A 13,703-nucleotide genomic window follows, 5' to 3' on the forward strand; every position below is an offset into this window, starting at 1 on the left:
ATACAGACCACTGCAAGTCATTCCTTAACACAATAGCTCAGTATCTCTACATCAGCAGCAATGTCCCATTCCACAGATCTCATTCGATTAGATAAAGATGTCATTTGAGTGTAGAAAATGATCCACACAGAACTGATGATGTTAAAAACATGGGTTTGCTATTACTCACTACTATTCATTTTCTACAGAAATCAATGACAGTGTAATTTAACTCTGCCTGAGACTGTTGGCTCTTTGGTGTGTTTCTCAGCTGACTGAGTGACTCCTCCCTGTCCTGCAGCTCCCTGACGCACTGATGTCATACCGAGTCCCACCCAGCTACCTGCAGCAGCCCCGACCAACCGGTTTCACCTCTATCTCAGAATGCAGCGTTACGCTTACATGTCGTTCATTTCCTGCTGTCACGTCACATGATGTGAGACAACCTCAGTAGTTCTGCTCTGAATCACACGCAGCTAAAAATAATTCAAGCCATTATGATGATTTTGGAAAACAATTTGCCCAGCAGGCATTAGCACTAAAAATACTGTCTATTGCATTATGGAAAACATAAATTGTGGGGGGAAAAAGTCTGATTTCCACAGAATGTTTTAGAAAAAGCTTTTATTTCTTTTGACAATATAAATTTTTGTGCGGTGGTTGAGCAGTTTAAGTTATCTACACACAGGAGAAGTACAGAATAAAAGGGAAATGCTATTAAAGGAAAAGAGGCAGACTTGATGTCTGAGCTCTTATTTCATGCTGGATTTCCTATAAGAATGAATTAAAAAAAATCTAAACAAGAGCGTGTCACAAAGAAAGAGACGTACAATAAACAGTAAAAGAGATGAAAAAGCAGAGAATAACAGCAATTCTCAAACATACAACATCCCATCATTGATCTCTCCTCAGTGGCCTTGTCTGATGATGATATCTGACATGTCATCCACCTTCACCAGCTCCAAATTCTGTAAAAAACAGAACATATTCCTTTGTGTACACAACAATAAATACATATAAATACTTCCCATTTTCCAGTAGATAGCCACATGTCTAAATAAGCCCATTTTGGTTATCTCCAGGGTAAGTAAAACATGAAAGGTGTGTACACTTTTACATTTCAAAGTCCTTTTTTCTTTGTGCGTTATTAGTTTTAGGTATTTCATGTTATGTCTATGGGAAAATTATCATTGTAAGGTGGGGAACATTTCATGAGAAGCAGAATATATCACAGTAATGTATTAAACCTTTGAAACTTAAACAAAGTGGTGTAATTTGTTTCAAAAACATCGGGAAAAGCCATAAGCAACTAAACGTATGATACGACTAAAAAAAGTTCAACGAAAATCAACAGAAAATAGGTATTATGTGTATTTTTTTATTTTATGCATTTTATTTATTCTATTCTATTTTAGGCACATAATTTAAATGTAAAATTATTATAATTAAAAATATAGTTTTCTGGACTTTTTCTCTATTCCCTCTAATTTTCCTATAGTCCTCCCCACTTTTTAAAAAACAAATTTTAAGAAAATGTTCTTGTTCACCAATTTTTTTGCAGCTTGTGGGACATTTATTGACAAATTGGTCATTACCACCTACGTTTCTGAAAGAAAGCAAACCTTCTCATGGTTCAACGGGTCAAATAGCTTGTGACATTCACCTGAATGCAGCAAAAGACAAGTGATGCCGATCCTGGTTTCAAAGGGTTAAACATACACATTTGTCATATGAGACAACTTTGAGTGCCTGTCATGCTTTAAGCATGAGCAAAGGAAAATGTATTAATTTTTAAAATAGTCTGCAATTAGTTTGAACCACAGTTTAGTTAGTTTCACCAGCAAGTTAACTTGTAGAGTGAAACATTAATATGGTTGCTACAGTTACCTGCAGTTACTTTGAGAACTTACTTAGAAAAGCAATGTATCTGTTGACTGAACCTATTTATAACATCCTAATGTGCAACTTTGTTGACACTTGTAAGCAAATCATAAATCTGACCTTGACAAAATATATTACGCAGGGTTTAATGATTTAAATAAAGTTTGATGTTAATCACAGAGGAATAGGAATGAAGAAAAAAACTTAAAGACAATTCTACACAATTTCAAAAATTGCAGCAGAGAGGTAGAAGAGAAGATCAATATCGACCCAAGTGGTATCAATGTCATCTAACTCTCTGAATGCGTGAATTAGCGTAATTTTCAAAATGTTGAACTATTGCTTTAAGTTTATAAAACATTTTACACATCAATTTTTTTCTCTCTATTTTTACAGGTCTTTTGCCATGTAAACACCCACCCATAAAACAAAACTCACCTTTTCATTGGCGAGGTGAAGCAGAGCGACAAAAGCCAGAGGCACCGACAGGTTCTGAGCCATCGTGTTTGGCAACCTGGACAAGAAAGAGAAAAGAGAAAGGGAGAAGGGCATACACAAGAAGTGTTATATTCCTTCAATCATGCTGTTCAAACCCAGCGCATGTAAAGGTTGGGACACATGCGGAGTCTTTAACTGCCAGGTGTCGGGTGCCACTCTTGTATCTACTGTGTCAACTGTCAGAGGCGCAGAGGCAGGCTGCATCTGAGGTTGCGATGCAACCATAACCAACACCATAATACTTACTAAAAGAATCCTAAGTGCATAGCTGATTAAGAAAGCTGTAAACATCAGTTTCCTTTGAGCTGGCCAGCTTCCAGGTATTGTTTTTGAATGTGTATTTGGACTAAAAGGTTTTCCGCAGGTAAAATGTAAAGCTCGAGGTAGCCCTGTGCTAAAATGATCAACTTCTTACACACATATTTATCACAGACTGATGTTTACAGAAGAAAGGGAAGATATCTACAGGTTGCGATGGGCTGTTTGTTGGCACATGACATGCAGTGTGCATTGCTGCTTTCATAAAGTTGAATTTCGCTTATCTCAGGATGCAGCACTGAAAAACAGGCACATGGGAACGCTTGCATGCCACAACCAGACCAAACGTTGAATTACACCATCCGGGTCTGTCACGTGATGCCCACAAGCCTAGAAAGACTTTTCCCCATTGACTTACATCAGGAAAGAGACGCCTGTAAATCAGCGAATCATTTTTTGTGAGTAACCCCCGCGATACTGCTCGTTTCACTATCTAGATTTAAGCCATCCAGGTTGAGAACACTTGGAAAGTCTAAAAGGGCTGTGAGATTAAATTTTTTAGACCGCCATTCAAGCCAGCAAAGCACTAAACTGGATATCAGTTGAGTGTAAATACCACATGCCTACACTGAAAACAGTGAATCTGAGGGTTCAAAAACTGCGACATGTGCAGGGGCCCTAAAGCAGTAGCAGTATTTGGTTTTGCTGTTTGCTGGCTCACAGCAGGGTTTAAATGATGCGTATCTGCCAGGCTAAATCTTACCAAATTTGACTGAGACTCTCTTTAGTTGTTATACATCTATCAAACAAAGCAATAGAACCGTGCAGATGAAAATACGTCCTTACAATAATTAAGACATTGAAAAAAATTGTGTTTAAATCTACATGTCCATATCTGAGCAGAAACCCCGATCAACAATGAAAAGCTGTGTTTATATATGCATGCCATGCTCTCTTGCTGAGTGCTGTTCAGTCATTATTATTCCTCATTAGTGCCGGGCCTATGGCAAGCATAGCAGGAGGTCTGCTTGTACCTTTGAAGCAGCGTCTTTGTGGTCTGACTGAAGGCTTTCTCCCCGCACACTACTGGCTTCTCCTCAGTATCCACCTCCTGTAGGGAACATTAAGGCAAAAACTAATCAAATAGACACAATATACAATCAGAAGCACGCAGATATACACAACTAACCCTGATTGGCTGCATGTAAACACAAAATGTGAGCAACGACAAATGACTGGGGTTTCAGTGTGTCAGTGTAATTTACCTCTGTGGGCTTTTCGGGGCTTTCGGTAAGAAGACTCCACATGTTGGTCTTGAGTCTCTTCATGTCCATTTTCTTTGCTGTCTTAGCATAGTTGATCTCAATCTTGTTGACCTATAAAATAAGCAATGATGCAAGTTTAATTATGTAAAAGTTAGCAAAAAAGTTTCAGTTCATTAGTAAAATCTTTTGTGTAAAATGTGCCCAAAGCGTTCAGTTTAGCGTGTCAATTTCAGTGTTACTGACTGTAATGGATTTCAGGTATTAAAATTGTACTGTTAGAAATAGAATTTGAAAGATTATGAGGCAGTTTTGGTTGTTGTCACTGTAGTGCTATGTTGCCTCACGAATCATGAGCACATTTGATATTTCTTGGATCACATTTTATATTTCTACATTGTGGTCATAGTTGTGCTGATGCTGTGATCCTGTCTGTGGCTGCGCCCGTGTCGTAGTTGTGCTGATGCCATGATCCTGCCCGCAGCAGCACCTGGATCACGGGTTGTGGTTGCACTGATGACGTGGTCCTAATCGACACCAACTACTACTGACATTTTTATTAGTCATACCTCTACTATTATTATAATACACATATGGTTGTTATTGCCACACCCATAAACTGCAATATTTGCATGTAATATTACATGTTATCATTAATTACATTTATTTTTGTTTATGTCTATTTCTATTGTTACTATTATTGTTGCTGTGCATTTCTACCCCTCCCTCTCTCTTTTTGTCTCTCTTTCCTATGTATCATTTGGTCATTACAGTAATTTTTTTGTTCTTTATGACATCTATTGCACATCTGTTCGCCCTGGAAGAGGGATCACTCCCCAGGGCCACCTCCTGCGGTTTCTACCATTTTTTCCCAGTTAAAAGTTTTTTTTTTGGGGGGGGGGGGTTCCTTAGTTGCTGTGAGGGTCTAAGGACAGAGGGATGTCATATGCTGTAAAGCCCCCTGAGGCAAATTGTGAATTGTGATAATGGGCTTAATAAATAAAACTGAAAACTGAGTTGAATTTTTTACAAAAGCTCTTGAGTGAAGAGCAGTTATCTTTAAAAGGCCAAGAACCACCTACAGTATCACCTGCACTAAGACCTTGTGTTACTCACCCTGTGTGGTTCAGGTACCAGATCATCCTCCCCGTAGGTTGAGACGCCCTCTAGATCTTGTGAGGGCAGAGGCATACTATCACCTGAAGGCTGTGTGTCGTCTGAACCAGCAAACCCTTCGACATCATCATCACTGTCAGGCCCCTGAAGAGGAAGATGGACAGAGATGAAGGATTGAAAATCTGCGATGTGGTTTTTAATATCCGATGACAATGCTCAATCTTTGTAAAAGTTGACAAGAACTAAATAAATCCTTAGTAATAAAAACAGGATTCCTACAGCTTAAGGCAAGTTAGACTTAAACTTTAAGACTTTTTAATGCCACTTGGAATTAAGTTCAAGACCAATTTTCTAACAACCAAAAATGAGCAAAGATCATTTTATTTTGCCCAAATGTTGACCATAACAAAAAATGACTTTTTTATCCAGTGAAAAGGTTAGATTATTTACATCAAATGTTGGAAAAATAACTCTTTTTAGGGTGGAACACATGAAAGACGTGAACATATTATTGTATCATAAAGGTATCTATTTAGTTGCCCAACAGAGGCGGAAATATCTGGCATTTCTGGCCTGTTTTCTGATTGATTTTTGTTTTCTCAATCTGCATGTGAGATTCCACTGCTTGGATTCCCATTAGGTAAGTTTAACAAAAGTAATTTATTAAATTATTTAACAAAACAACAACAACAACAACAACAAAAAGACCAATTATATTTTGATTTTACAATGGAATGTTAGAAAAAAAAATCCCCCTTCCCATGTGTGAGCATTTTAAAGACTTTTGAAAGATTCATTTAAGTCAGTGCAATACCAATTAAGGCCTTATTTTTTTACTTAATAAATTCAATGTACTTTTAAGACTTTTTACTGATTAGTGGGAAGCCTGAAAAAAAAAAAAAAGTAATGTTCAGACCTGAAGACCTGGACAGAAGTTGGCTGTGTCGTTGGCGTTGTTGTAGTCGTAGTCTCCAATACCCTCTCCAAGCTCTCCAGACAGCCTCTTCTGACCTTCTTGACTCAACTAGAGTGAACAAAACACAAATGATCTTTTTTTAGCAACAGATACTCACAGGACATGGCACAGGCATGTTGACTGATGCCATGTGTCAAATTTAATATAAAAAGCTTAAGACCATGAAAATTATGTAATTATTGTACTATTTTTTTATGTTTATGTGGTCTGTATTGATAATGATGTCAAACTTCAGCCAACATTCATCTCATATCAGTGCTGAGGATGAGGATGAGTTTGTGCATCTCTACCTTCAGCCTCCTCCTGCAGCCCTGTCAGCTGACAGGAGGAATGAAGACTCACCGAGCTGGAGGGTTTGAGGCTGAGCTGGGACAGCGTCTCTGGGGGAAACTGGAAGTCTGCTGGCAGAGTTGTTTTCTTGTTGCTTGCACTTAGGGCAGACTTGCTGTTAGTGGTGGCAGCCTGTAAAGGGAAAGTAGAGAATGTCACATTCAGTTCAGATACCTCTGTATTTGGGGGGTTTCCTTCATACACATGTTTAACTCACAAGCTCTAAACCCTTTGATACTCGAACAAATTGGCTTCATTTCTTTTTAAAAAACAAGGGAAGAGGGTGACAAACAACTTAAAACAAAATTGTTCAAAAAAGTGAGACATTTGTAAAAAAAATGACAAGAAAATTACTTAAAAACAAGCAAAAATAATAACAATAATAATTAAAAAACAAAAACAAACATGACCATAAAAAAGTACTAATTATTTAATTAATTCATTAATAAAATAAAGCTATGTACCCAAAAAATGAACCAATCCAAATTTAGTCTAAGAATAAGAGTAAATGAAAAAATAAATTAAAAAAAAACTGAAAGATTCTGATGGTTAAAAGAAAAATGGAGCCAAACATCAAAGGTAACAAAATACCTGTACCTCTAAAGCTCACTAACACATAGCTTGTTGGTTTAATTTTTACAAAAAAGCATTATTTTGTGAGATTTATGTATTTTGTTCCTTTCTGCCAGAGCCAGGCCAGCTTCCTACCTGTTTCAATGTTTTGATGCTAAGCTCTGCCCTTCTCTGGATATATTTACTTTAGTATGAATCTGCTCATCTAACTCTCAAGAAAGCAAAGAAACATATTTCTCCATATGCCATACAATGTATTTAATAATGAGTAGTATATGACATAAATATTAGAAATATAAACATACCTACAACTCTGCACAACCCTGCAGGAAGGTGAAGCATCATCCTTTAGCAATTTCTTTATATTTACTGAAAGATTCAGTCATATAAAACTAGACAGGTTGATTACCATCACCGCCCATTTTACAGAACAAAACATAGCCAGTATTTTCTCTGATATAACAGTGTACAGATATGAACACGCTCTCAGGAGCTCCTCATTTTTATTATATATATCTATATCTATATGTACGTGTGTATATATTTCATTTTTTCCTCTACACTTTGTATTGCATTCTATGTACCTCTTGTTTTTTAGATAAATGTTTACTGATTGGTTACTTTTTTGCCCTATGTATTATTTTTTGAAAAATGTTAATTGACTGGGTTTCGTTTGTTTGTTTCCTCTTGATTTTTGTTGGTTGTTTTCAAGTTGAGGGGGTCCATTTGTTTAAGCCTCTGGCATCGTGACCTCTCCTGACCCATTTTTTTAAAATTCATATGGATTTGATAAAGTTTTTAAATTGTGTACAAATAAACCCAACTAAACTAAATCAAACATCAGGCACTGTATACACTAGATGACACTCTCTAACTGCTAATATGTTGTGTCTGGAATGACAAAAGCAGTGAGGGTTCTTACTCTTGTGGTGCGGAAGTAGGTATCAAAGTTGACATCATCATTGAAGTCTATCTCAAAGGTCTTCTTGGGCTTCCTTTTACGTGTCTCTTTGTCAGGCAAATGGTCCACTATAGAAACATACAGACAGATGAGACAGATAATCGTTTCTCTGTACACATTCAGCAGGAGAGGCCAACCATTAGCAAACATCTCGGCTTTTAGAGAAAATGGGAAAGCCTGATTTATCTCCCAAAACAAAAAATAAGCCTAATGTGTATACATTATGCTGCAGTATAACACAGCATCCAAATACATTTCTGGCATTACATATAATGGACTACTTAATTAACTGAAACTAGAAAATCCCTGTTGCATATACTGATTACACAAAGAGAGGAAATGCAGAAGGCTGAGGTTACATTAACTCTAATTACAATATATACAAAACAAAAAATGTTTATTGTTATGATCTTTTAGCACTAGTCTGCCCAAATTTATCAAGTATATGACAAAAAAAAGAACATGTCTTGGTGAAGGACACTTCTCTACTCTGACACCTGAGTATTCTCTTTTTATGTGTTTATGCTAATTTTCCACTCACACTTGTGCTTTGGTTTGAACTGCCAGTAGCCGGGTCCAGCCCACGTGGCCATGGTCCTGGGGCTGAAGTATGAGTACTCCCTGGGCTGAGAGGACAGCTGCAGACACATGGTGGTGATGTCTCCCTCTCCGATTGGAATCACATCCCTGCAACACCATCATACCAGCATGAGAAACCATTAAAATCGTCAAGCACATAGACACAAATCATAATCTCTTGCTAATAGAGGCTGTTAGAGTAGCATTTTGACTCATTCAGAATGGTGTAATCAATCAAATACCTGCTCTCCTGGTAGTGATAGGCAATGCATTTTACCCCTATGATTATATAATGCATTTCAAACTTGAAAGCTTAAGAAGCATTAAAAAAGGCTATTTTCTTGAGGGGGAGGCAAATTATCCCATTCTAACACAAGGTGCATATAGAATTCTAGGAGAGGAAAAGGAAAGGGTGCAAAAAAGGAATAAAGAAAAGAGAACCATCTCTAGAAACGTATACCCACGACTATAAAAAACAACAGAAAAATCAGTTAACTAGAAGGTCAGTGGTAAAAGAGTTCCTCTACCACTCAGCAGAAGACAAACATCACCATTCAACCGTCTTACAATCTGCCATCTTACCTCCCTTTACCGGAGCCAGAAGCCTCACAGCCCTCTTTGTACTCCTTGGGTCTGTCGTCACAGTCACCCATTCCCTCCTCATAGTCTGCGTCAAAGTCAGGGCAGTCGTCCTCTTCAGGCTCAGGCTCGGGCTCAGCATTCACATCAAACACGTGATCGCCTTGCTTCATCTTCTCCAAGAGCTGATTCATGGTCTGAAAGACGATGCACAATCACAGTCAGCTGGATCTGACAGTCTGTAAATGAGACTCATGCAGATGATTTGATAGAGGAAGAAGGTAGAGAACTGTAGAGATTTCTTGGTGCTCAGTTGGACTTCACTGTTGTCTTTGCACCATGTGGACATGCACATTTTTACAGATATCAGTTGATGTATTAAGCCATCCTTGGTGTGTCAGCATCTTGACAGTGGTGTCACCAAGATAATATTTTATTAACTGGGCACTGCGTTTGCAGGCCATAATCTGCTCCTTTCCCAGGGTAAATTATCTGCGGGAATTTTGCGTTTGTGTGTGCATAAAAAAGACTGGGACTTCCAACTGATCAAAACGTCAAGTTTAAACAAAAAATACTGGTTTGAATTAAAGGTGCAGTCTGTGATTCTAATCCAATACACTTTTTTCCATCAAACTCAGCAATTATCTCTCTAAAATGCCTGCTACTCCAAACCATATCAACTCAGGTCAGCACTAAGATGGATAAATTAAATCTGGTAAAGTTAAAAGAATATTCTTCTTAACAGCATATGATCAAACACCTCTGTGTGAATGTGTCTTTCCATTTAATGGATGGCAAAATCTTAAAAGGAAGTGCTGGTCTTATTTACCTTGTAATCTGAAAACTAATAAAGTATTCCATCAGAACAATTTCTAATATTTGGCTCGGTGGTTAAATGGTTTCTCTGACCTGCTCAGGGTTCCAGCTCGTGAAGGAGAAATCCTGCAGGGAGGGGCAGATGGCGCTTTTCTCCTGAGAGCGTTGCAGTCCGGCTGGCAGAAACACAGCAGAGAAAGATGAGGAGCTAGCATTGCTACTGAGGAACAGCTGAAAACATGACACACAGCTGGGTGGCAGTAAGCTTCATTCATTGTCCGTAGCCGCTTGTCCTCATAAGGGTCCTGGGGGGTGGAGGTGCGGGGCGGCTGGAGCCTATCCCAGCTGTCATTGGATGAGAGGCGAGGTACACCCTGGACAGGTTGCCAGTAAGCTTCAGACAAATCCTTTTGATGGGACAGTGTTTTATGACAACCTAACAAGTTATGGTTATGAAATTTAACACATTTTAGGCGTGGTGGTAAATGTTTTTTACCCATGAACGGGGATGCAGTGACTCCCTGTTGAGGTGGAGGAGAGTACGAGGGTCTGGACTCCAGGAGGGTCATGTGGGAGGGAAATAACAGCTCGCAACGACTGTTCTCACTGAAGAGAACTGACAGGAAGACGCCAGCTGTGCTGCTCTCATCGAAGGATGAAGCCATCCGCTGAAACATGGGGTCCACCTGGGCGGGTAAGAAAGACAGCCGATCAGGTTTACAGCCATACGATAACAGTCAAAAATACTTATACAATGTACTGAAACAGACTTCAGTGGGTCCTTCATTTATATTAATGTCTTCTGGTTATCTGATGTCAGGTGAGACAGTCATACTTGAGACCAAAGATAGTGGCTTGATGAAAGCTTAGTGACCCATGTCGAATAATGTATCTTAATCCTCAAATATGAACTTATCAGTCATCAGACAGACACTCAGCAGATATGAGGGGATTATGAAGTTTTAGTGACTGATAGAATGATATGCTGTTACTGCAGGGATGTCGCCTTGAATAAAAATTGAGTAAAAGTATCAGAAGAGAAAAACTGAGGTGCATCATTTCATCTTCTCAAACAGGGAAATAACTGGAACTGCCCTTCTGGCATTCTGTTTGCCCATCTATCCCATCTGCAGAATATATAAATATCAATATTACTTAAATAACACTGCATATTGCAGTTTGACAGCAGAGCTATCTTCCTTCTAGAACTATGGTGGGTGTCAGTTGAACTTATACTGTTCGGTAAAGATAGCACCATACCTCACACTTCCTCTCAGACTCTGCACTATTGATGTTGCTCAGGTTCTGCTCTACTGTCCTCTTCGGAGGTCTCTTTTTCTTCGGCTGCTTGGCGGCCACTTCACCTGCTGCAGCCTCCTCATTATCTCTGTCCTCCTCCACACCATGGTCTGAAGAGGCACAAAAATTAAGAGAGCCAAAAGGCAGAAAACATAAAATAATGGAGCAATACTTTAAGAACAAGATAACTTTCTGTAGGACAGAGCCCCCCAAATCCTGCATCCTTGCTTCAGTGTAATTCAGTGTATCCAAATGAAAAACTGACAGAAATAAACAAAAAAAAGAAGAAGAAAGAAAGAAAGAAAGAAAGAAAGAAAGAAATGACATTGCTGAGGTTCTCACTTTCTCCAGGTTTAGTCTCAGCCCCCAGGCCCCCCAGCACCCTGTAGGCGTCAGCATGAACAGCATCCACCCTCACAGCATAGATCTTTGTGCTGGCATCTAAAGTGCCAGCTGCCACCTATAGCAGGAGACACACAAGCACTAATCAGGTCAAGTCAATTTTATTTATTTCGCTTAATATCACAAGAAGGGGCGTGCAAAAATCATACACACTGCCTGTAAAATAAGTCTGCTAGGGATTTTTTTTAGAGCATAATAACATCAAATAACACTGCTGATATTTATGTTTTAATAATTACAACAATCCCTTCACACTTTTGAGGCAATGTTTTGCAACTTTCAGTGGGTTACCTCGAGATGTTGCACATTGTTCAGATAAAACACTTTGCTAGACACTGTAATTTAAGATTTAATTACCTACGTCACCATATTAAAGACCTTTAAGGGATCGAAGTATCATACAAAAAGGAAAAAATCCAAGATACATTTGATCACATTTTTTCGACAGTTGAAGTAAAAAGAAAGTCTGTGTTTTTAGGACTTTCTAGGTTAAAGCGGGAAAGCAGCTACAACAGATAAAGTACGACACATTTGATTAAACTTCAATAAATTATTCAAAAGTTCAAAGATGTCTGGGGAACCAAGAGTTATATCAAAGCTAGCCTGGATTTAAAAAAAAACTCAAACCTTGAAGTTTGTGAGCTCAGAATCCTTCTGTTTGAGAATATCAGCCATGTAATCAATCAGATGAAGGCCAAAGGCATTTTTGGTGGTGATTTTCTGCCAAAAAGAAAAGAGAAATGCATTAGTCTCTGATTTGTGCCTTTGAAGTCTTTACACTCTCCATTTCAAAAGTCATAGACATACATCTTAAACACATGAACAATATCAAAGACAGGGAAAAAAACCATTACATTTCAAGGGTAATTATTATAACACTTTAAAAGGCACATTGTGTGAGTCACTGACTGATTTCTCTCACTTTCTATCTTATGCATGCACACACACTCACATTCTCAGTGGAGAGTTTTATGCAGGTGGAGTAATGCTCAGAGATCTGTGCATTTGATAGCTTGGGCACGGCAGCAGGAGTCCCCGAGGCACTGCATACAAAAATGAGATTATCTTTAAGATCTCAAGATACATATTAGCAGGGCAGAGAGAAATTGGCTTTTAAAGCCGTGGTATTCAATGTTTCTAGAAATCAGAGTTGCTCAAACTCTACAAACTCTATGTGACAGACTGTCACCAAAGTCATGCTCAAAACACAACAAAAAGCACAATTTGGCAAAACCTTTATCTCTACAGCTTACCTATGAGCTGCAGAGTCATTGAAGGAGGAGTCAGTGGCAGTCTGAAGGTCAATGACTCTTGACCTTCGGCGCTGACGTCGTTCCTGCTCATCATCATTGCCGGGGAAGGCTGCCAGCAGCGGGGTGCTGCAGGCTGCAGGGGAAAGACCCTTGTTCTTCAAGGAGGACGACGTCCATCCTGGACATATCCGAGAGACCGGTGTGGAGGCTGCGCTCATCCTTGCTGGAGATATAGAAACATGCCATTATCTACATGTTGACATATGTTTAAGAAAATAGCTAGGATCATGTTACAATGTTTAGAAAGATAGTAAAAAAGTTGGTAGCAGAATGTTATACTTGCTGAAAAGTATTTCCATATTAACTGCACTGTGTTGTAGTGTATAACGAAGCATTAGAAAGGCTAATATGATGATTTTCATTTAAACATATTTAAGTTGAGGTATAATTGAGCATAGAATTGTAAGTAAATTTTGTAAAGAGCAATACACAGTATTTTCAATGTGTAAAAAAATGGCTTGCAGTGTTAAAGTCCTAGAAAAGTAGAAACATTCATGTGTTTCTGCCTCCACTCTACAGCTGAATTTTAAAGTCAAGTTTGACACCCTTCACCACTCAGCATACAATAGTTGGCCGTGTTACGTTAACATTAGGATTCAATTGGAAAATGCAAGAGAATCTCATACAACACACATCCACATACATCCTGCCTTCTACTATCTATGCCAATCTACAGACTCAGGCACACACACACACAGATAGTGGACAAATAAAATATGATGAACTTTATGGACACTTAAAGGGGCCCTTAATAGCTCTGCAATGATACACTTTATAGATTTTTTTAAAAAAAATTATGGTGCTTATAACTTTTATGCACTTAATTATGACTTTTATTTACCTATTTCTATTTTGATATTTTTAACTGACTTGCATTGTTT

The 13,703-nt window shown here is 38.4% G+C and overlaps 1 protein-coding gene across 1 annotated transcript in view; it reads right to left on the bottom strand.

Annotated features, from left to right (window-relative positions):
• Positions 1 to 586: 586 nt before the first annotated feature.
• ncaph (non-SMC condensin I complex, subunit H) overlaps positions 587 to 13,703 on the bottom strand; it is a 14,059-nt gene continuing 942 nt past the window's right edge. Inside the window, exons 2-18 of the mRNA XM_042488288.2 lie at positions 12,763 to 12,985; positions 12,462 to 12,552; positions 12,137 to 12,229; positions 11,450 to 11,567; positions 11,069 to 11,217; positions 10,305 to 10,494; positions 9,902 to 9,984; positions 8,996 to 9,189; positions 8,376 to 8,521; positions 7,796 to 7,902; positions 6,313 to 6,432; positions 5,911 to 6,018; positions 4,995 to 5,138; positions 3,882 to 3,992; positions 3,651 to 3,727; positions 2,299 to 2,374; positions 587 to 947 (exon numbers count right to left, since the gene is read on the bottom strand). Coding sequence (XP_042344222.1) covers positions 888 to 947; positions 2,299 to 2,374; positions 3,651 to 3,727; positions 3,882 to 3,992; positions 4,995 to 5,138; positions 5,911 to 6,018; positions 6,313 to 6,432; positions 7,796 to 7,902; positions 8,376 to 8,521; positions 8,996 to 9,189; positions 9,902 to 9,984; positions 10,305 to 10,494; positions 11,069 to 11,217; positions 11,450 to 11,567; positions 12,137 to 12,229; positions 12,462 to 12,552; positions 12,763 to 12,980 — 2,085 coding nt within the window. The 5' untranslated portion in view covers positions 12,981 to 12,985 and the 3' untranslated portion in view covers positions 587 to 887. The remainder of the gene's footprint in view (positions 948 to 2,298; positions 2,375 to 3,650; positions 3,728 to 3,881; positions 3,993 to 4,994; positions 5,139 to 5,910; positions 6,019 to 6,312; positions 6,433 to 7,795; positions 7,903 to 8,375; positions 8,522 to 8,995; positions 9,190 to 9,901; positions 9,985 to 10,304; positions 10,495 to 11,068; positions 11,218 to 11,449; positions 11,568 to 12,136; positions 12,230 to 12,461; positions 12,553 to 12,762; positions 12,986 to 13,703) is intronic.

Source organism: Plectropomus leopardus, chromosome 4 (genome assembly GCF_026936395.1).
Source record: "Plectropomus leopardus strain MGB_pleo_1.0 chromosome 4, ASM2693639v1, whole genome shotgun sequence".
Classification (NCBI taxonomy): Eukaryota; Metazoa; Chordata; class Actinopteri; order Perciformes; family Serranidae; genus Plectropomus; species Plectropomus leopardus.